The sequence below is a fragment of the Heptranchias perlo genome, chromosome 16 (genome assembly GCF_035084215.1).
Source record: "Heptranchias perlo isolate sHepPer1 chromosome 16, sHepPer1.hap1, whole genome shotgun sequence".
NCBI classification, from domain to species: domain Eukaryota; kingdom Metazoa; phylum Chordata; class Chondrichthyes; order Hexanchiformes; family Hexanchidae; genus Heptranchias; species Heptranchias perlo.
The window spans coordinates 14,650,192-14,673,830 of NC_090340.1; the positions used below are offsets into that span (position 1 = coordinate 14,650,192).

The 23,639-nt window shown below is 44.0% G+C and overlaps 1 protein-coding gene across 1 annotated transcript; it reads left to right on the forward strand.

Moving 5' to 3' along the window:
- Window positions 1-2,211: 2,211 nt before the first annotated feature.
- LOC137333256 (tyrosine-protein phosphatase non-receptor type substrate 1-like) lies at window positions 2,212-10,589 on the forward strand. The gene is made up of 7 exons (XM_067997417.1): window positions 2,212-2,451; window positions 2,622-2,942; window positions 3,999-4,310; window positions 8,580-8,696; window positions 9,193-9,236; window positions 9,784-9,885; window positions 10,090-10,589. The coding sequence occupies exons 1-7, from the start codon at window positions 2,397-2,399 to the stop codon at window positions 10,117-10,119; spliced, it is 981 nt and encodes a 326-aa protein (XP_067853518.1). The 5' UTR covers window positions 2,212-2,396; the 3' UTR covers window positions 10,120-10,589.
- The last annotated feature ends 13,050 nt before the right edge of the window (window positions 10,590-23,639 follow it).

Consider the following 23,639-nt stretch of genomic DNA (forward strand, 5'->3'; position numbering starts at 1 on the left):
AATATTTTACCCCTTGGCAAAATTATCCACAGCCACAGGACCAGTTTCCATTTGCACAATTCCTCCCTCCCCCGCCCTATCCAGCAACCTTAACCCTTCTGCTGGTTCAATATTGTGAGACTGCTTCTCGGACTCCAGTCTTGGATGAACTTCAATTTCCTCTAACTAGCCAATGGAAAGACTGAAGCCATCGCCTTTGCCCCGAAAACAAAATCTATCCACTTGCCAATCACTTCGCCCCCGTCCTAGCAACTATCTCAAGCTGAATCAGATTGTTTGCAATCTTGTCGCCTGAATAAACCTTGAGATGGGCTTCTGACCCGATATACTCTCCATCATAAAGACAACGTACGCCTCCCTCCGTGACATTGCCCAACTCTGCCCTGGCCTCAGTGCATCTGTTGCTCAAACCCTCATTCTTGCCTTTGTCATCTTCAGACTTGACTATTCCAATGCTCTCTTGCCCAGCCTCCCATTTCCACCTTCTTTAAACTTCATATTATCCAGCCTCATGCCGTCCATATCCTATCCCACACCAAGTCCATTCACCCATCACAGCTGAACGCAGAGCTGCATAAAACTACAACTTTCCCCGATGCTTCAAATTTAAAATTCTCTTCCTTGTTTTGAATCTCTCCGTGGCTTCTCCTTTCTCTCAATGCCAGAACCTCCTCCCCAAGCTTTCCATTCTACTGACTCGGTCCTCCTGGGTATTTGCTTTCCGTTCAAGCTATCATTGGCTGGCGTGGCTATCGGCCATCCAGGACCCATGCACTGGAATGCCCTCCTTAATCCCCTCCATCTCTTCAGCTGTCATTTCTCCTTTACAAACCTCCTTCAAATCTGCTTCTTTCAGAAAGCTTTAGGTGCTAATATCTCCTTTATTGGCTCTAACTCTTATTGTACTTACTGCTCTATGAATCACCTTGGGACGTATTTCCACGTTCAAGGCATAATGTAGGTCCAAATTGTTGCTTTTATTTTTGCTGGGTTTTGTGGTTGGAGGATGCGGGGCTGTTTTCTATTATTGCATTCGCTATTGTCCATATCTGAGAAATTCCATCAGGGAACTTCAACGGAGATTGGATATCTGAACCAATCAGAGAAGCATGACGTGTTAATTTGTGGAGTGTTGCTCTAATGCGAAGCTTTATCTACATTGTTCAAGTGTGGTCCGCGTGGATAGGGGCAATACGTGAGACTTTTAATTCCATAGATTTTTTAAAATTCTGCTCTAGATCTTCTCTGAAGCGGATACTCTTCAAACGGTGATAAAGCCTGCAATGGGCAGGAACTTGAATGGGAAGAATGTTACCGTTCACTGTTGTTAACTCGTTCTTCCGTAATGAGTGTTTTACTTGCAACTTATTGGCGGCCAATTCAAGCTTAGCTAAGTAACATAAACACTATAAAGCCAATTTGCACTATTTTAACGTGGCAACCACTAATGCGCTGCATTCATTTTGGACAGAACCCGAGCGCTGATAACAAGACAATAACATTGCAGGTAAAGCCAGACTTCAAGGACACATCTGCAGCTGTATAATGGAATCCTACGCTGTGTGTTTTTTCAATGTGGGAAAGTTACAGAAATATAAAGATGAACAATTGATAACAAAGAAACATCATCCAGCTGCCCAGAGAACGACATTAGTACAGCTCAGTACGTCACAATGAACGGTTTCCTACATCAGCATCAACACCCAATCGCATGACAAGGCACACGATCACGTGATCACTGATCGTTCAGCTTGTATATTACTCATTTCGGATTGGTGTCAAGTCTTCTGAGGTATAAGACATTACAAAGCACAGCATCAGTCTAAAATCACCTGGATGTTAAAGGAAGTGTGAACTTTTAGTTAACAGTCTGCATACAGACAACTGCCGTATTAATCAGTCCTTTTCTAACCATCGTTTTTCAGTAAATATTGCTTCTTATTGTTCACAGGCTGATTATGAACGACATATGATAGTCCGTACTTTGTATTGATTTGGCATGTCAATTATATTTTAGGTCACGTTAAAGTAGTGGGCAGAGGATGGCCCGTGTACGCATCAACGGCTGCCGAAATTCACCCGAGAAGATCGCACTCGCACCTCCATTCCGGTATCTTAAAGCATCAGGAAACAACACTGACTGCACGAGTTTCAGTAAATTCTGCACTTGGAAAGCAAATAGTTTCCCTTACTCTTTGCTGCCCGTGACGCATGTGAGTCCAAAAAGTGCAGAAATTAGCATATCGCACTGAACAAACGAGGCATCTGTTGTAAAGCCGCAGTTACAGGATGTCAAACGACATTGCGACGCATCTCATTAAAAACAACCGCAAACCATTCTTAACAGTGGCAAGCTCGTAATTAGTGCAGTGCGTCAGTTTAATCTGTTGCTCAGAATGTCGGCGAGTATGGTGTTTCTGTGCTTGACGCTCCGGGGGATTATTTACACAGGTACCTCTTTATTCACAAGAACAGCTACTTTAATTTATAAAACATTTTCCGAAGTCGTTTCCACATAAATGCAATGAACGTAATTCCTCTATCTAGATTCATTTTTCTCTCTTCCATCTCCATGTCGTATCTAATACAATTATCCCGGATTTGACTATTTTCTCTGACAGCTGCGGACCACAGTTCGTTCAGAGTGACTCAAGCGCCCGAACAGGCGATTGTATCCAAAGGGGGAGACATCACCTTCTACTGCATATTCCCAATCTCTCAAACCCATTCCTGGGTAAGAGTGTATTGGTGGAAACAGGGTGAGGATGAATACCTGCCAAGAAGCGCCGATAAGAGAAAACGATTTGGTCTGGAAGGTAAAGCGAGAGGTTTCTTTCAGTTAATGCGCGCGACTTTCCAAGACTCTGGAGTCTATCACTGCGCAGTGATCCGAGAGGGAATAGTTGGAGGAAATGGAACCGGATCACATCTCATTGTGCATGGTAAGTGTGAAACACCACAGAGCGGGACTGTCGCAAACATATCAAACATAACAAAGGGGAATGTTTTGTGATTGTTTTATTGTAGTTTTTGACAGTATAAACATTTCTGCGATCACATTTCGCGAGAATGTTAAGTTGCATTTTCGTGTTCTCTATATAGAACTACCAATTTGAGAGTAAAATATAACCCTCCACACTGAGAGTACAGCAAAATGTTTAAATGATAAGCAATTGGCCTGTAACTCCAAATAAATTTATACACCAGATATCTGACAGCGGAAGTTCAGAACAAATTCCAAGCTTATAACTGAGTGAAAATGGTTTATATTAACACGCTTCCCCCACCATATACACGGCTCTTAGCCCATTTTGAATGGTCTGTCTGCTCCCATCTCCGTCTCTAGGGTTTAACACTCTTGAAATTAATTCTCACATCATGTTTGGCTCGTTAGCGTCACGGATTTGAAAGCCAGCGTGCAACTAACTGTTGATTAACGGATTCACTTAACAAACTGGAGCTTGGAATTCACAACGTTGTCGCCTCACTAACCCCCAATAAATACAATACGCCGGAACTGTGTTGCTGAAACCTCCTGAGGTTCAACCGAATATAGTTCGTTTCACCAATCTTCATGCTTCGGCTGTGAGATCAGTCCGATACCTGCTAATGCCCTCCTTTTATCATCGCAATGTGCAGATCACTCGTCACTTTCTAACTGAGTAAAAAAAATGGAGGACTGGGCGCGCCAACTTTCCCCCAGGGTTTATTTGTTTAATTCTTTGGACGATGAAACGTGACATTGATTAGCAATCGTTGCGAGGCGTCTGCTGAGTAACTCAAAGTGCATGTAACGCAGTGCATGTAAACAAATGCCGGTGACGATGAGTGATATGGATGAGGTGTGTGTTGACGATCTGCCTAACATTAACAGGACAGGAGACTGTGCTTTAGAATGTTGCTGTTAGAATAAAATGGACCGATGGTAAATAAGAATCATATTTAATTTCTCCCAATGGTGCCCAGTAACTCGATTTTGTTCATTCTCTGTTCCGCAGCTCCCCCAACTCCACTGAAGATTGTCTCCAGGACAGCTGAGGGGAATTCATCTGCGACTCTGACTCTTGTGTGTGAAACGGCTGAGTTTTATCCGGAGAATTTCACCCTCGCTTGGTATAAAAACGGCGTTGTAATTGCAACAGGAATAAATACCATTAAACGGCAGAACACTGAGGGGCTGTATGAAGTTTCCAGCTCTTTGGAAGAGACGCAGTATGTCCCGAGCGGCACGAATTATACCTGTGTGATATCTCACGTCTCGCTCAAGACTCCAGCTATTGTCACCTATAGTGTTACGAAATCTAACCAAGGTACGAGGCCAACAGTCCAAGAGGATAGTTAAAATCGCAAACAGATATATCGTATAGTTTGCAAACAAATATATTGTAGAGCTTGTATTGATAATCATGAAGATATTTCGCTGGAAACGCATGGGAAATAATCACAAAAACATAAAATTCTTGTTTTAATGTATAATATAATTGAACCCAATGTGTTGTAAAACGGGGTTATATCGTCCATAGCACAAATTTTGTGTCAAACCTTATTTGCCTTCAACTTCCTCTATTTTACGTATAACGAATGGAAACAGGAGTTTATCTTTTGTATCCCATTATATTTCTCTCCTGCTTAGTATTAATACATCTTCGGGTTTTTTTCCGTTTTAAATGGTTTCATTCTTTACCACTGCCGGCTTTCCCTGCATCAGGATAATTACCATGAGCTGCAGTGAACTTTTTTTTATTCGTTCATGTGATGTGGGCGTCGCTGGTAAGGACAGCATTTATTACCCATCCCTAATTGCCCTTGAGAAGGTGGTGGTGAGCCGCCTTCTAGAAAGGCTGCATTCCGTGTGGTGAAGGTTCTCCCACAGTGCTATTAGGTAGGGATTTCCAGGATTTTGACCCAGCAGCGATGAAGCAACCGCGATATATTTCCAAATCGGGATAATGTGTGACTTGGAGGGGAACGTGCAGGTGGTGTTGTTCCCATGTGCCTGCTGCTCTTGTCCTTCTAGGTCGCGGGTTTGGGAGGTGCTGTCCAATGAGTCTTGGCGAATTACTGCAGTGCATCCTGTGGATAGTACACAATGCAGACACGGTGCGCCGATGGTGAAGGGAGTGAATGTTTAGGGTGGTGGATGGGGCGCCAATCATGCGGGCTGCTTTGTCCTGGATGGTGTCAAGCTTCTTGAGTGTTGTTGGAGCTGCACTCATCCAAGCAAGTGGAGAGTATTCTATCACACTCCTGACTTGTGCCTTGTAGATGGTGGAAAGGCTTTGGGGAGTCAGGAGGTGAGTCACTCGCCGCAGAATACTCACCCTCTGACCTGCTCTTGTAGCCACAGTATTATGTGGCTGGTCCAGTTAAGTTTCTGGTCAATGGTGGCCCCCAGGATGTTGATGGTGGGGCATTCGGCGATAGTAATGCCGTTGACTGTCAAGGGGAGGCGGTTAGACTCTCTCTTGTTGGAGATGGTCGCTGCTTGACACTTGACAGGTGCGAATGTTACTTGCTACTTATCAGCCCAAGCCTGGATGTTGCCCAGGTCTTGCTGCACGGACCGCTTCATTTTCTGAGGGGTTGCAAATGGAATGGAACACTGTTCAATCATCAGCGAACATTCCCATTTCTGACCTTATGATGGAGGGAAGTTCATTGATGAAGCTGTTGAAGATGGTTGGGCCTAGGACACTGCCCTAAGGAACTGCTGCAGCAATGTCCTGGGACTGAGATGATTCACCTCCAACAACCACTGCCATCTTCCTTTGTGCTGGTATGACTCCAGCCACTGGAGAGATTTCCCCCTGATTCCCATTGACTTTAATTTTACTAGGGCTCCTTGATGCCACACTCATTTAAATGCTGCCCTGATGTCAAGAGCAGTCCCTCCCATCTCACCTCTGGAATTCAGCTCTTTTGTCCATGTTTGGACCAAGGCTGTAATGAGGTCTGGAGCCGAGTGATCCTGGCGGAACCCAAACTGAGCATCGGTGAGCAGGTTATTGGTGAGTAAGTGCTGCTTGATAGCACTGTCGACGACACCTTCCATCTCCTTTCTGATGATTGAGAGTAGACTGATGGGGCGGTAATTGGCCGGCTTGGATTTGTCCTGCTTTTTGTGGACTGGCCATACCCAGGCAATTTCCCACATTGTCGGGTTCATTCCACTGTTGTTGCTGTACTGGAACAGTTTGGCTAGAGGCGCGGCTATTTCTGGAGCACAAGTCTTCAGCATTACAGCCGGGATGTTGTCGGGGCCCATAGCCTTTGCTGTATCCAGTGCACTCAGCCGTTTCTTGTTACCACGTGGAGTGAATCGAATTTGCTGAAGACTGGCTCCTGTGATGGTGGAGATATCGGGAGGAGGCCGAGATGGATCATCCACTCGGCACTTCTGGCTGAAAATGATTACTTGCTTAATTGCTCTCGGACTTCTCTCCTTTTTTATATTCGTTCACGGGACGTGGGCGTCGCTGGCGGGCCAGCATTTTATTGCCCATCCCTAATTGCCCTCGAGAAGGTGGTGGTGAGCCGCCTTCTTGAACCGCTGCAGTCCGTGTGGTGACGGTTCTCCCACAGTGCTGTTAGGAAGGGAGTTCCAGGATTTTGACCCAGCGACAATGAAGGAACGGCGATATATTTCCAAGTCGGGATGGTGTGTAACTTGGAGGGGAACATGCAGGTGGTGTTGTTCCCATGTGCCTGCTGCTCTTGTCCTTCTAGGTGGTAGAGGTCGCGGGTTTGGGAGGTGCTGTCGAAGAAGCCTTGGCGAGTTGCTGCAGTGCATCCTGTGGATGGTGCACACTGCAGCCACAGTGCACCGGTGGTTAAGGGAGGGAATGTTTAGGGTGGTGGATGGGGTGCTAATCAAGCGGGCTGCTTTGTGTTGGATGGTGTGGAGCTTCTTGAGTGTTGTTGGAGCTGCACTCATCCAGGCAAGTGGAGAGTATTCCATCACACTCTTGACTTGTGCCTTGTAGATGGAGGAAAGGCTTTGGGGAGTCAGGAGGTGAGTCACTCGCCGCAGAATACCCAGCCTCTGACCTGCTCTCGTAGCCACCGTATTTATATGGCTGGTCCAGTTAAGTTTCTGGTCAATGGTGACCCCTAGGATGTTGATGGTGGGGGATTCGGCGATGGTAATGCCGTTGAATGTCAATGGGAGGTGGTTAGACTCTCTCTTGTTGGACATAGCCATTGCCTGGCACTTATCTGGCGCAAATGTTACTTGCCACTTATGAGCCCAAGCCTGGATGTTGTCCAGGTCTTGCTGCATGCGGGCTTGGACTGCTTCATTATTTGAGGGGTTGCGAATGGAACTGAACACTGTGCAGTCATCAGCGAACATCCCCATTTCTGACCTTATGATGGAGGGAAGGTCATTGATGAAGCAGCTGAAGATGGTTGGGCCTAGGACACTGCCCTGAGGAACTCCTGCAGCAATGTCCTGGGGCTGAGATGGTTGGACTCCGACAACCACTACCATCTTTCTTTGTGCTATGTGTGACTCCAACCACTGGAGAGTTTTCCCCCTGATTCCCGTTGACTTCAATTTTACTCGGGCTCCTTGGTGCCACACTCGGTCAAATGCTGCCTTGATTTCAAGGGCTGTCACTCTCACCTCACCTCAGGAATTCAGCTCTTTTGTCCATGTTTGGACCAAGGCTTTAATGAGGTCTGGAGCCGAGTGGTCCTGGCGGAACTCAAACTGAGCATCGGTGAGCAGTTTATTGGTGAGTAAGTGCCGCTTGATAGCACTGCGGACGACACCTTCCATCACTTTGCTGATGATTGAGAGTAGACTGATCGGGCGGTAATTCCCTGTTGACAGTTCTCAACCCTGACAGCAACCCCCTAACCACCCCTGCCCCCACCCAATTCGGCTACCACTAGTGCAGAGTTCTGAAATTAAATCTCTGTCCAACTTGTAGGCCACATCTCTCCATGCCACCGCGGGTTCGATTGGGACGATTGTCACAAATCTCATGTAAACTGTACCCGCAAATTGGCGACATTGCAGCCGGTTCAATATATAATTGTATTAAAAACTCTTAGCTTTGCCAGACAATAATTAATAAACCATCGCCCGTTGATTTCCTTCACTATTCAGTGACATTCTTACTTCAATAAACACAGTGCGGATCATTGAATGAGGGTTATTAACCAATTGCTGCAATCCAGAATTTTGTGCGGGCAGCGAGTAAACCCGTGTGAACAAATTCCCCCCGATTTCCTCAAACTATATGTTAATGAATAAGAATGGTCAAGGACATAAAGAAGTCATTCTGTCCAGGGAAATTTCTCCCCCTCATATTCGAACTCTGCGAAAACAATGTGTTGAGATCCCTAAACGGTCGTCACCTTCGCAGATTATTCCAGAATATCTCATCCACTCGATGAAGAAGTCACTTCAAATAAGATATCTAAAAAAAATAAGTATTTTTTATTTAGACTGCCTTATTATCGTTCTATACAGCGGAATTACTGAAAGCATCAATAGTTTAAACAATTAACGATCTTTCGGCCTCTTTTTAGCAAACGCCCGCCATAACATAATGTTCCTATTAATCTTGCAGCTGGTGTCATTGATGTGTCCTTTTACTTCTGGGTGCCTATTTGTGCGGTGGCTGGATTGGTGTTTCTAGTGCTCATGGTCTTCATTGGGAGGCGGTGCGGATTGCAGAATAATGAAGGTAAGTTGATTTTAGTCCGAAACCTCAAGGTTAGTGAGAGTCTCTGGGTAATACACGGGAAGGAGAATTCGATTAGGACTTAAAGTTGAAGGCAATGTTATGTGTTTTCAAGGATTGTTCCAACTGCACATTAAAACGCAGAAATCCTCACAGAATCATATTAAAATTGGAGATAATTATCTGGATATTTGTAACAGAAAGTTATAATTTGCAGCAAGTGATAAATCAACTGTGCTCTGACACACAGTCACTTTCCAACCCATTACGTTGTGGATGCGTAATGACTTTGAATGAAAACATGTGAGGCCCCGGCCCGGCAATGGTTTTACACCGTTGTTAATCGCTGCAGGGGCTGGGATTCAAACACTGTCAGCATAATCTGAAATTGAAAATTATGTTCGGCTTTGTACCGACTCTAGAAATGTCTTTGAAATCACTGAATGGAAACTGAATAACTGTCAATCTTTCAATATCATTAAATTTCATTCGTTTCCAGGTAAACAGGAACGTGTAATGGGACCGACCCGCCGTGAAGAGCTGGTACGTTCATTCATTCATTCTCTGCAGACGGTTCAAATGCGAAGAAAGATTGCTATAATGGAGAGATATTATCACAATACTGCCAGAACAGTTCAAGTATATTTACCAAAAGCGTTTGTCCGGCTTAGTGAATCATTCAAATCGTGGTTAGAAAAGTATTTGGCAACCGGTGCGTTGCTGCCAAAAACGTTAGATAGCCGACAAGAAAACTGCTAGTTTCGTTTAAAATGTACCTCGTTAATAACTGTTTATAGAGTCATCTATTGTCTGTATTTGAACAAATACTTTATGTTCTAAAACTGCCGCTTATTTAAACATTCCTGTAACACAGTGTTGTAGAGTGAATATTGACAGGTTTAAATATTAGTTATAGTGACCACAGCACACATCAGCTTTAATATTCGTACTTATGCCAATATATTAATTATGCTTTGTGCACTTGATCTCTTGCCCAGCTCATTTTGTTTAATGTTTCGTCAGCAGTACGTAAATTGGTGAAGGCAACGACTAGCCAAGTAACCGAATATTTGCTTTCTGGCCCGTGCAGGGAGCAGAAGCTGAGATCGTGCATTATGTTGCATTAGATTTGAGCAAAGACATGAAAATTCCAAGACGTAAAGGTGAAGAGCAGAGGACCGTGTACGCTCAGGTAAGGCAGAGTAACAGATCAGAGAAACATAGATCATCAGCTGAACAGCAACATTCATGCGATGGTGGGATATTTAAGGTTGTGCTTTGATCTTGTATTGTATCTAAAGCTATTTGTGTATTATTCTGATGGCTGCTTGGAGCAGCAGTCCACAAAACTTGCAATACGTCCAATCAACAATATTTCCAAACATTGGCTTTACAGAAACACAAGGGACAGCCCGTGACAAGCTGACGGACGCAATTCTAGCATTGACTGGCTCAGTGAAAAGTGCGCAATGCAAAAATGACGAAAGAAGCACCGACTATGCCCAGCTACAAACGCAAAGCCAAAATAGAGTAACAGAGGCTGTTTACTCCGAAGCAAGAATCAAATAGCGATAGAATTTTAGATGTAGAAGTCATTGTTTTGATGTCCACTGATCGCTTTCCGCTGCTGTATCAATTAAACGCGTATGTATACCGTGTGATACTATACCTCCGAGAGGTAAGGCATTCCAGTGTAATGTTAGAGAATGCAGTCTCTAGTCTTTACTTACTGTTCAATTGCTTCCTGAATTTTCATTTAAGAGAAAACTAACTTTCCTGACATACTTTCATGTTAAATCTGTATTATCTAACTGAAGACAAACCTCTATTTCAATTAAAATGATACGCTAATAGTCTTGCTGTACCTAATTATCATCATTAAAAAACTCAATAAAAACAGATTGTATAGGATCTCTTATAAATCAACGATTCGCGCGCCTTTTTTGGGAGTAAAACTGCAAAACCTGTGTGTTGATTTATGTGTCGCGTTACTGCGTTCTGACTTCCTGTCCAGGTAACGCTCCTGATATAGAAAGCCGGTATTTCCAGTGTATGGATTCGTCCATAAACCTGCTGAACGTAGTTTTCAGTTGTTTTATGTCCTCCAACCATCTGTTTACCCATGTAGCCACGTAGAATCATATAATCTAACAGAACAGAAGGAGTCCATGTTGTGCCCGTGCCTGCTCTTTGAAAGAGCTATCCAGTTAGTCTCGACCCCTGCACTTTCCCCAAAGTTTTGCAATGTTTTCCTCTTCAAGTATATATCCAATTCCGTTTTGGAAGTTCCCATTGGACCTGCCTCCACCACTGTTGCCCTTACTTCCAAGAGTCATTATCCTATGGTGTTTTGAATATCCATGTAAACAACATCTGGTGCATTTCCTATATCTAGTCTCTCTGCTGTTTCTCCAAATCATCCTAAACTTGAAGTCAAACATGATCTGCCTTTTCGAAATCTGTGCTGACTTGCCTTGATGAGCTCAGGTTTCTACAGGAAGACAGCAGTTTTATCCCGAATGACACAAGGCCTGGAAAATGCAAGGAAATGCGCAACTGTTTACCTGCCGTCATGTTTCAGTTTACTTCACATTCGATGTTCTTATCTAATAACAATTCATTACTTCAAAATGGAGTCGAAGTGCTGTAGATTATTTTGATAATTAGTTAACCGAAAAAGTGACACATCTATGTACAGGAATGAAAAGGTCAATGTGTGGGCGTTGTATCAGTCCTGTGTTCTGATAAAGTTTAAGCGATTAGCTGGGGATTACCGTCTAGTGTTAGCTGCATTGATGTGTTGCTAAATATTGACACGGGCGAATCGCTTTTTCGAGCGACGTAAATAACATGGTTCAGTCACTCAGCTCGAAGCACCAACACTTCTACTTCTAAATTTAACTCTGTTAATTACGATATACTGAAAACGTATCTAGTGTCGAATAGCGGCAGTTATTGCTCATCGCATGTTTCAGTATAATTATAACAACACTTGATGTTCACACTCAATTGAGATTTTATTTCACATTTGATTTTTCATTGCAGCTTCCATAAGAACATAAGAAATAGGAGCAGGAGTATGCCATCCGGCCCCTCGAGACTGCTCCACCATTCAATTATACCATGACAGATCTTCTACCTCAACTCCAATTTCCCGCCCGATCCCCACATCCGTTGATTCCCTTAGAATCCAACCATCTATCGATCTCAATCTTGAATATACTCAACGACTGAGTGTCCACCGCCCCCTGGGGTAGAGAATTCCAAATATTCACCACGCTCTGAGTTAAGAAATTCCTCCTCATCTCAGCCCTAAATGTCCAATACCTTATCCTGAGTCTATGGCTCTAATTCTAGACTCTCCAGCCATGAGAAACATCATTTGAGCATCTACCCTGGCAATTCGTCTTAGAACCTTATATGTTTCAATGAGATTCCCTCTCATTTTTCTAAACTCCTGAGTATACAGGCCCATTCTACTCAATCTTTCTGCATAGGACAACCCTCTCATCCCAGGAATCAATCTAGTAAACCTTCGTTGTACTGCCTCTAAGCCAAGTATATCCCTCCTTAGGTAAGGAGACCAAAGTTGCACACAGTATTCCAGGTGTGGTCTCACCAAAGCCCTGTACAATTGCAACAAGACTTCCTTACTCTTGAATTCCAACCCCCTTGCAATAAAGGCCAACATACCACTTGCCTTCCTAATTGCTTGATGTAACTGCATGTAAACTTTCTGTGTTTCGTATACAAGGACACACAAATCCCTCTGAACACCAACATTAAATAGTTTCTCACCATTTAAAAATATTCAGTTTTTCTATTCTTTCTACCAAAGTGAATAACCTCACATTTCTCCACATTGTGCTCCTTCTGCCATCTTCTTGCTCACTCACTTAACCTGTCCATATCACTTTGCAGACATTTCACGTCCTCCTGACAGCTTACTTTACCGCCTAGCTTTGTATCATCAGCAAACTAGGATACATTACACTCGGTCCCTTCATCTACTACTTTCTTCCACTTTTGCCTTCACAGCTAAACAAAATTACGTTTGGCAAAACATTTTCAAACCTTTTTATCTACAAACGTTGCAGATCAAATTTCAATTGTTGTTAAAGCATTTGGCATTGATTCAAGATAATACTCATTCAAGCTGTCATCGGACCAAGCCCTCTCCCCTCTAATGTCTGCTGGATGCATGCGTTCATCGGACAATCGCTTTTCTGACTTCTGTGAGGATGATCATTTGGTTCTGATAATGTACCAATTTATCTATCAAATGTGTATTTACGTTTGCAATAACTACCAAATATGTTCGATTTCAGGACGGCTCCAATGTTTTTTGTAAGAATTCAGCGGTCGGCAATGGCTTTGGATCTGCTGAGGTGAACTGTGGTTTCTCTCAGATGGGTAAATAATCAGTCAGTGCTAATTGAGTAAATTGGCTGCTGGAGAAAGTGGTCAGGGCTCCCTTACATCCTTCTGGATGGCATAGGCCACTGTGACTTATTCAGCTTGCTGTGCTGAACGGCCTCCAGTTAAATCTTTTAATGCATCTGACAGTAATAACTTGGTGGGGGTGTGGCCGGTTATAAGTACGAATTTATCTAATCCAGTGACATAGGCAAATTTGTTAGTGGCCCAGTAGACAGTTAAAAGGGTTTCTCACAAACAATCAACGTCTGTTCCACTGATGACAGTGTTTGAGAGGCATATGCCACAGGCGCCTGAACACCACGTCGTTCTTGGAGCAAAGCAGCCGACACCAAAATGTTGCTGTTCGCTACTTATTGCGGATATGGTTCGCCAGCCTTTGGGATTCAATTTTAATCCACTCGCTGCAATAATTTCTTACAGTTCTTTCAACAGATTGTAATGAAAATGGAGGGGAAATTGTGAAATTCGATTCTGCCACACTCATTCTTGTGTTGTGCCCAACAGGGGGCGATATTTAGCAGTTGATCAAATTCTCTCAGTTTGAGCCGGGGGCACACTGGTCGGCCATTGACCTTGTATCCCTATCAGCAGCCCTCTTTGCGGAGAGTCTGCACGCATTTGCCACCAACACACATTTACCATGTCCACTACCATATTGTTCTTTCCCATCCAATCTATTCATAAGATACCATCCTTCGCTTCCTGTCATTTTTGAGTCCACATTACCGTGTGGCGAGTGTTTGCATCCCCTACCGTGATTTCCATCTCTACCATCTTTCCCGTATCTCCTCCTCCTCCAAAGCCTCCTAGCTCTATTGTGTCTTGAAGTTCAAACTGATGGTCAAGTGCACCCATAACATTGTATGCGACACGCCTGTATCAACAAGCAATATCTGTCCCTGACTTTCATGGGTGGTGCTGCGCTGTTTATTCTTCCACGCTGGTGTAGCGGTGGGGGGAGGTGGGGGCGAGAGAGAAAAGTGCTGGGGAAGGGTAGGGTCCAAATGATCTAAGTGCTTCTTTAAGAATTCTACCTCCTATCTCAGAGTGTTTATCTCTGATTTTAATCTTTCCTCCAGCTCCCATATTTGCTTTTGACAGTGGGTGTGATCGCCCACTCCTGATTCACTACACTGGTCGTCCAGGTTTTGACGTGGGACTTCTCCTAGGGCACTACTTAACTCATCTACCTTCTTTATCATATCTTATCCTGACTTTCCTGTCATTGTAGTTCGACATTACATGTTACTAATTTTCTGGCCCTATTTGCACTTTCGGTTTAAAGGTAATCTACTGATGCAGTCAATATCGTGTTGCAAGCAGTTATACGAGCTAATTGATTTTTCAGCGATAATTTTTGTTCCATCAACTATTTGATGAGGTCTCCTTCAGTTTCTAATTGTTCCTTAAGTTTTATAATTTGCTGTCGCTGACATAACACAACTATAGCTTTCCAACTTCCCTTTTCACATGCTGTTCGTGGGTTTGATCTTAACACCAACTCTCTTAGCTGTTCTAGGTTTCCTGCTTTTTCTATCAAGGAGATACGAGTTATCATTGACAGAACGTCAGCAGGAGCAGAGCTTACCAGGAGACCCAGAGCGGCAGATTTAAATAGAGTGCGAGGGCAGCAGCAGCAGAGCCTATCAGGTGACCTAAAGCCGCAGAGGGGAAACAAACGGACTGCAGCGGTTCAAGAAGGCAGCTCACCACTACCTTCTCAAGGGTAATTAGGGATGGGCAATAAATGCCGGCCTCGCCAGCGACGCCCACATCCCATGAACGAATAAAAAAAAACAGAGGGGAAGACTCAAAACGTGATTTTATGGTGAGCACAGAGTGAGGCATGGAGGAGCCAAGGAATTACAGCTAATTGTTTAATTTATCATTTATCTTAACTATTAGGAGCATAATATCCTTTAGCGCAGAGTGTAAGTCAGTGTAAGTAGTTAATTTATTGATAAGTGTTTTTTCTGGATATTTTGTTCAGAGGTTATTGTTTTTTGGTGCTTGGTTGGTGCTTTTTAGTGGTTAGTGTTTTAGTGTCAGATAAACAATAAAGTGCCTTAAAGCTAAACAAACAGTTTAAATAACTGTTAGCTAACATGGCAGGACAATTGGGGCCAGTCGCACGCACATCCTGTGCCATGTGGGAACTCCAGAACACTTTGCGTGTCCTGGAAAGTCACATGTGTAGGAAGTGCCACCAACTGCTCAGGCTTGAACTAAGAGTTTCTGCGCTAGAGGGGCGGCTGGCATCGCTACAGTGCATACGGGAATCTGAGAGTTTCATACATAGCACGTTTCAGGAGGTGGTCACTCCCACAGCTACAGATAGATCAGGCAGAGATGGAGTGGGTGACGAGCAAACAGACTAGGAGGAACAGGCAGGCAGTGAAGGAGCTCCCTGGGAGTGTGGCACTCTCAAACCCGTATTCAGTGTTGAATTCCAGTGAAGGTTTTGACATCTCGGGGGAGTGCAGTCAGTAGTAAATCCACGTGCCATGAAAGACTCGGCTGCACAGGGGGGGGGGGGGGGCAAAGAAATGCAGTATTTCCTCGGTGGTGCGCAAGCCAATAGAATCAATACTGAGAGATAGGATAAACTGTCACTTGGAAAGCATGGTTTAATCAGGGATAGTCAGCATTGTTTTGCTCAGGAAGGTCATGCCTTACAAATCTGATTGAATCCTTTGAGGAAGTGACAAGGAGGATTGATGAGGGTAGTGCAGTGGTTGTTTTCTACATGGATTTTAATAAGGCATTTGACAAGGTCCCAAATGGCAGACTGGTCAGAAAGGTAAAAGCCCATGGGATACAGGGAAATGTGGCGAATTAGATCCAATATTGGCTCAGGAACAGGAAACAAAGGGTAAAAGTCGATGGATGTCTTTGCGAATGGAAATCCCTTTCCAGTGGTGTGACACAGGGCTCACTGCTGGGTCCCTTGCTGTTTGTGGAATATATTAATGATTTGGATTTGAATGTAAGGGATATGATTGGCAAATTTGCGGACGACATCGGCCGTGTAGTTGAAAGTGAAGAGTATAGCTGCAGACTCCAAGAAGATATCAATGGTTTGGTGGAGTGGGCGGAAAAGTGGCAAATGGAGTTTAACCCAGAGAAGTGTGAGGTCATGCACTTAGGGAGTGCAAACAGTAAAAGGGAATACTCAGTAAACGGGAATATATTGAGAGGGGTAGAGGAAGTGAGAGACCTTGGAGTGCATGTGCACAGGTCCCCGAAGGTGGCAGTACAGGTCGACAAAGTTGTGAAGAAGGCATTCGGAATGCTCTCCGTTATTAGCCAAGGTGTAGAATACAAAAGCCAGAGCTGGAGTATTGTACACTGTTCTGGTCACCACATTACAGGAAGGACATAATTGCTCTGGAGAGAGTGCAGAGAAGATTTACAAGAATGTTGTCAGGGCTTGAAAATTGCAGCTACGAGGAGAGATTGGATAGGCTGGGGTTGTTTTCCTTGGAGCAGAGGAGGCTGAGGGGAGACTTGATTGAGGTGTACAAAATTATGCGGGGCCCAGATAGATTAGACAGGAAGTACCTGTTTCCCCTAGTGGAGAGTTCAAGAACTAGATGACATAGATATAAGCTGATTGGGGGAAGGATTAGTGGGGACATGAGGAAAAACTTTTTTTACCCAGAGGGTGGTGGGTGTATGGAAACAGAATGGCCTCCTCTTGCTCCTATTCGCCCTACCATTCGCTGTGGTCCATCAGGCCATCGAGGTCCGACACTCTGGAATTCTCTCTCTAAATCAATCTGCCTCGCCACCTCTCTCTGCTTTAAGGCCCTGCTTAAACCCCATCTATTTGAGCAAGCTTTCAGTCATCCTTACTGATACCTCCTTCATTGGCTCGGCCTATAGATTTGTCTGATCAGGCGTTTAATGAGCGCCTGGGGACATTTTAAAGTCGCTATCTAGAAGCAAATCGTTGCGAGAGTGGAAATAAAACCCGAGTAAAGGTACTTCATAACAGTTTAAATGTATTGCTTAAAACAGCTCAATCTTTCCAGCCTGGCTGGTACTAAGTGTTTCTGCAGGCGTCACATATGCGTGACATCTCACCTCTTATTTAGAAAGCCACCTCATTTTCTGATGTATTTAAGTACATTGGAACTCTTGATCAGGTTGCGTTAATGTCAGATTTAAACCATGGAATGGATCAGCAAAATAGAGTGGCTGTGCTGGTTTAGCCGATAGCAACCCAGCAGCATCCCTATGCACAGTTGGGGTCCCTATCCCTTGTCGCTGGTTAAGTAATGGCCAGGGGATGCATTAAGCTGGGGAAGGGAGTTCCACAGGCTCACGACCCTCTGAGAGAAAAAAGTTCTCCTCATCTCTGTTTTACAATGGAGACCTCTTATTTTTAAACTGTTGTCCCTAGTTCTAGTATCTCCCACAAGGGGAAACCTCCTCTCAGCATCTACCCTCTCTAGTCCCCTCTGAATCTTAAACGTTTCAATAAGATCATCTCTCATTCTTCTAAACTCCAGTGTATACCGGCCCAACTTGTCCAACCTGTCCTCATAAAATAACCCCCTCATCCCAAGAATCAATCGAGTGAACCTTCTCTGAACCGCTACAAAACAATTATTTCCTTTCTTAAATAAGGAGATCAAAATTGCACACAGTATTGTAGATGTGGTCTCACCAATGCCCTGTACAACTGTAGCAAAACATCTCCACTTTTATATTCCATTCCCCTTGCAATAAATGACAACATTCCATTTGAATTTCTAATCACTTGCTGTACCTGCATGCTAACATTTTGTGATTCATGTACTAGGACACCCAGATCCCCCTGTACCTCAGAGTTCTGCAATCTCTCTCCATTTAAATAATATACTGCTTTTCTATTCCTCCTGCCAAAGTGGACAAGTTCACATTTTCCCACATTACACTCTATCTGCCAAATTTTTGCCCACTCATGAAACCTATCTCTATCCCTTTGCAGACTCCTTTGGGGATAAAAATCGAAAGGGTCCGTTTTTGGGTGCAGGTCGCGTGATGCGCTATTACCCTGCACCCAATGGCACCTGCGCAGGCAGGACGCACGTTTGGACCCACCCGAGGACTTACCAGCTGTCAGCGTTCCTTTCCAGTCCTTGCACGTGGAATTAATGCAATTCGCACTTTCCACCAACAGAGGGCGGTCAATCTCTTAAAAGGAGGACGTTTCTTCGAAATCTCTTAAAGGTAGCTGCTCCCTGTTATTTGGAAAATAACAGTCGACTGTCTGAACGGAGATCAGACTTTGGACACGTAAAACATAGATGTAGGTCCCCTCTCCTATGTTTACACAATGATGAGCTATGTTAAAACATTGAATAAAGGTTGCACACTACTAAATCCCACATCTTCCAATCTGCACGAGAGACCGCACCAATCCGCCATGCTGAGTTGTTACCAGGCCTGCGAGTGTGCATGCACCAAGGTTCTCTGTTGATGCACTGGAGACCTTGTGTGCAAGAGGTGGACAGAAGCAGGGACATCCTAATTTCGCAGGCAGGGGGTGGGGGTGGTGGTGGGTGGGGTTGCGGGGCAAGAGGCCCTCCGGCCATATGCTCATAAGGCAGTGGCAGGATGCGGGGGACAGTGAGCGGTGAAGTCAATGCCAAGCGCACAGCATCATGAATATGGAGGCAGTGCAGGAAGAAGTTCAATGGTTTGACATGAGTGGTCAAGGTGAGTGAGGTCAAATATCAAGTGGCGTCTCCTAACAACTGCACCACACACCACACCCTCCATTCCCCACATACCAATAAACTTTTTCCATCACTACTCAACTCTTTCAATCAGAAGCTTCCTCTCACCCTTACACATTTTCACTGTTTCAAGCCACCCACCCACAACTCACAGGCCACACACACTGGCAGCTATTCAACCATGACAGGCACATCACCGAGACACATGTCCCACTTTCTTGCAGGAGAAGGTGGCACATATCAAGGCACAACAAGTGGCAGTGGAATTTAGCTCGTCGAGCCAGTCCCGCCATTCATTGAGATCATGGTGGCACTGTGACCCAACTCCATATACCCACCTTAGCCCCATATCCATTAATACCTTTGCTTCACAGAAACCTATCAATCTCAGGTTTAACATTCACAAGTGAGCTCGCATCAACCACCTTTTGCAGAAGAGCATTCCAAATCTCCCCCACCCTTTGTGTTTAGAAACATTTCCTAACTTCACTCCTGCACATCCTGGTTCTAAATGTTAGGCTATGTCCCCGCGTCCGAGTATTGAAGTCTAGGAGACCTCCAAAAGCAGTAACAAATGTCTCAGCAGCCAGAAGCAATAATCCAGCAACTAACCTGTAAATCCTGCATGACCCCTTTAAAAAGCGCTGGTGGGTGGTTCTCCAGGCACTCGAAGACACGTTCAGATGGTCGGGGTTAAGACCGTGCATTGATTTGGGCGTGAAGTCCCAAAATGGTGTCTATCATTTTAAATCATCGTTGCACACTAATTTTCCCTACTTTACCTGATTCCAGCGTTCCTTATCAGTGTCTGCGCTAACTCCTATACCAAGATGTCATTTGGTGCACGTCATGATGGAAACGTGTGTGCGCATCGAAGACACCATCTTGGATGTCAGAGAATCCGTGGAGCGCTGAAGCAACGGGCGCTACACCGCCCATTTTAACACCCAGCGAGCCCCCCACCCCTTTCTTTATCTGCGCATGCGTAATACTCTTTAATAAGATGGCGTCCCGCGCACGTCACGCTGGACGGGCGTGCGCGCATTCCACACGCCATTCTGGGACTTCGGGAGGCTGCGTAGTGATTAAACAACCGGCGCTATACGGCCGAATTTATAGCCCTGTGTATCTTGAATTCTTTAAAATAAACGTCCACGTCCAGGGATCCAAGGATTAAAAGGAAAGTTTGAATCACTTTTGCTTCCTGTATGCTTTATTTTTACAAGACATTGCAATTGAATCATCTGCTGAAATGGAGGTATTCCTGGAAAGAGAAGGGAATTTGGATTTGCCAATGAAGAGAGAAATAAATCGATATACATCCACAGTCTGACGTGGGTTGAACTGAGCATCTCCAACCATTTGAATTAAAGACTGGATTCCAAAGATAGCCTGTTGTAAACGGTGTGGGTATTCTTTTGTAACCAGTGTCGAATGTCTACTTTCTCTCTTGAACAAGTTATAAACATGAGAACTGTGGTAGGGATTCCATGATTGTTTATGTGAAGGGAGAGGCGTGCAGCACAGAAGGTAGAAGACTGCCAAAGTAAGGATTGACGCTATTCGGTTAATTATGTTTTCTTGCTGTGACTGTCCAAATGTAAGGAGGACAAAACAATTTAAAGTTATGGATGGAGCAACTGTGTGGGGGAATATTGTTGAGAATTACAATGAGTTTTATAAAGGCATGGACTGTTTAGGTACTAAAGGAAATGAAGCAAGTGCTTTAAAACCCGCATTGAACTTATGAGAAATATTTGGCAAAGACGTAAATTATATAATCAGCGGGGAAAAAGTAGATGAATCAATATATTTTAAGCAAGCAAATCATAGAATGCTAGAAAGATTACGGCACGTAAGGAGGCCATTCAGCCCATTAAGCCTGCAAGTACCACTCCCCCCACCTTTCCCCTTAGCCCTACAATTTTTTCACCTTCAGGTACCTATCTAAATCCTTTTTGGAAGCTACAATTGAACCTGCTTCCACTACCCTTTCAGGAGTGACTTCCAGATCCTAACCACTAGCTGCGTAAAAAGGTTATTCCTCATGTCACCTTTGGTTCTTTTGCCAATCACCTTAAACCTATGTCCTCTGGTTCGCAACCCTTCCACCAATGGGAACAGTTTCTCTTTATTTACTTTGTCTCTACCCTTCATGATTTTGACCACCTCTATCAAATCTCCTCTCAACCTTCTCTGCTCTAAGGAGAACAATCCCTGCTTTTCCAGTCTAAACACATAACTGAGGTCCCTCATCCCTGGAACCATTCCAGTAAATCTTTTCTGCACCCTCTCAAAGGCCGTCACATCCTTCCTAATCTACGGTGCCCAGAATGCGACAAAATACTCCAATTGTGGCCGAACCAGTGTTTTATAAAGGTTCAACATAACATCCTCGCTTTTGTACACTTTGCCTCTATTTATAAAGCCCAGGATCCCGTATGCTTTTGCAACCACTGTCTCAACCTGCCGTGCCTCCTTCAACGACCTGTGTATATTACCACCCAGGTCTCTCTGCATCTGCACCGCCTTTAGAGTTTTACGCTTTATTTTGTAGGCCTCTCCTCGTTCTTCCTAACAAAATGTAAATACTGCAGATGCTGGAAATATGATATAAAAAAAGAAACGGCTGGAGGAGGCAACATCTGTGGAGAAGAAAAAAAATAAGCATTACGTTTTTCGTCAGAACCGCCAAAAAATTAAAGCGTTGGTGTTCATAACTAAAAAAAGGACAAAATAATCACTTAAGAAACAGTCGGGTGCTTTTCTGGGAAGCAATGGACTTTTCTAGATCAATGAGGTCGCAAGTAAATGGATGAGTCCTGGGTTATGATGCAAAGAAGAGCGTTCTATCTGTAACATAACGCAAAGAAATAAAAATTAATCCGATTGAGTTCATAAAGCGAATTATCAATCGTTATTATTATGTCCATTTATGTTAGTAAATTTGGCGCGTGCACGAGTTGGTGTGCATACTTGATTTTCCTTGTGAGGGCCATACACGAACATAATCACAAGCAGTTACAACGCTTTCGGTTGTCTCCCATTCACCTCTTGTTATGACGTTCAACTATTGCAAACATGCAGCCTATGAGAAGATAGTGTCTGGTATTACCTCCTGTTGTGTTCCAGATGAAGCACACTTGTCTGCATCGTAACCCAGGATTCATCCAGTGTACTACCTCAACTTTCCCCCACAAACCAGAATATTTTCCAATTCATCACCCCTCATGCGCTTTTTAACCGTAATTACAATGGGAGTCCAGCCCTCCCGGAACAGGAGTGGGCCGTTTAGCCTCTCAAGCCAGTTCCATCCTTCATTTAGATCACAGGTGATTTGTACCTTAACTCCATTCACCCATCTTGGTTCTGTAACCCTTGAGTCCCTTACCTAACAAAAATCTATCAACATTAGTTTTGAAATTTTCATTGACCCCCAGCTTCAACAGCTTTTTGGGCTTGAGAGTTCCAGATTTCCACGGCCCTTTGTGCGAAGAAGTGCTTCCTGGCTCCACCCCTGAACGGCCTAGCTCTAATTTTAAAGTTGTGTTCCCTTGTTCTAGACTCCCCACTGTCGGATACAGTTTCACCCTATATACCCTGTCAACTTCTTTAATCATCTTAAACACGAAAATTAACACACCCTTAACCTTCTACACTTAAGCGGATACAAGCCTAGTGCATGGAACCAGTCATTAGAATTTAACCCTTTTAGCCCAGGTATCATTCTGGTGAATCTTGGCTGCACCCTCTCCAAGGTCAAATATCCCATCTGAGATGCAGGGCCCAAAACTGAACGCAGCACTCTAAATGGAGTCTAACCAGAGCTTTGTATAACTGTGATATAACTTCCACTCCTTTGTATTCTAGCCGCCCTGAGATAAAGGCCAACATTCCATTAACCTTTTAAATTATTTCCTGTACCTGTCTATTAGCTTTTAGTGATTTCTGTACTTGGACCCCTAAATCTCTCTGCTCCTCCACAGGTCCTAGTTTCCCACCATTTGATGACTTCATACTTCCCCGCATTAAAATCCATCTGACACAGTTTTACCCATTCACTTTATCAATTTCTCATTGCAACTTTCTTCTCCCATCTATTATATTTAATGTGCCACCTAACTTGGTGTTGTCAGCAAACTTGTTACTGTCAGCAAACATACGGCTGTCAATTTCTTCATCTAAGTCATTTATAAATATAGTGAAAAGCTGAGGTCCCAAGTACAGATCCCTGGGGAACACCACTCGTCACATTCTGACAATTTGAATATATATCCATTGTTGCTACTCTCTGTCTCCTACCTTGTAACCAATTCCCTATGCATATCCATAGGTTGCCTCTAATTCCATTTGCTCTCACTGTTGCTAACAGTCTCTTATGTGGAACCTTGTCGAATACCTTCTGGAAGTCCATATAAATAACATCCATGGTCACTCCCTCATCTACCACCTTAGTTACCTCCTCAAAAAAATCAACTTGGTGCATTAGACATGACGTAACCTTTTCAAATGCATGCTGGCTCTCTCTGATCAGTTCATATTTGTCCAAGTGCTCAGTCACTCTGACCCTAATAACAGATTCTAGTAACTTCCCCACAACGGACGTTAGACTATTAGGCCCATAATTTACTTGTTTATCTCTTCTACTCTAATAAATGATGGAATGACTTTGGCAATTTGCCAATCGAAGAGGACAATTCCTGAACCAAGAAAGTTTTGGAAGATCATCTACAATTTCCTCACCTACTTTTGCCCAGTGTCCTGTCCCTGTGGTGGTTAG

What these genes read in the sequence shown, in the direction of transcription:
- LOC137333256 (XM_067997417.1), top strand. Translation starts at nt 2,397, where the DNA reads ATGTCGGCGAGTATGGTGTTTCTGTGCTTGACGCTCCGGGGGATTATT. An exon ending in TGTTACGAAATCTAACCAAG is followed by an intron (nt 4,311 to 8,579) that starts GTACGAGGCCAA and finishes TTAATCTTGCAG; the next exon opens with CTGGTGTCATTGATGTGTCC. An exon ending in AGAGGACCGTGTACGCTCAG is followed by an intron (nt 9,886 to 10,089) that starts GTAAGGCAGAGT and finishes TTGGCTTTACAG; the next exon opens with AAACACAAGGGACAGCCCGT.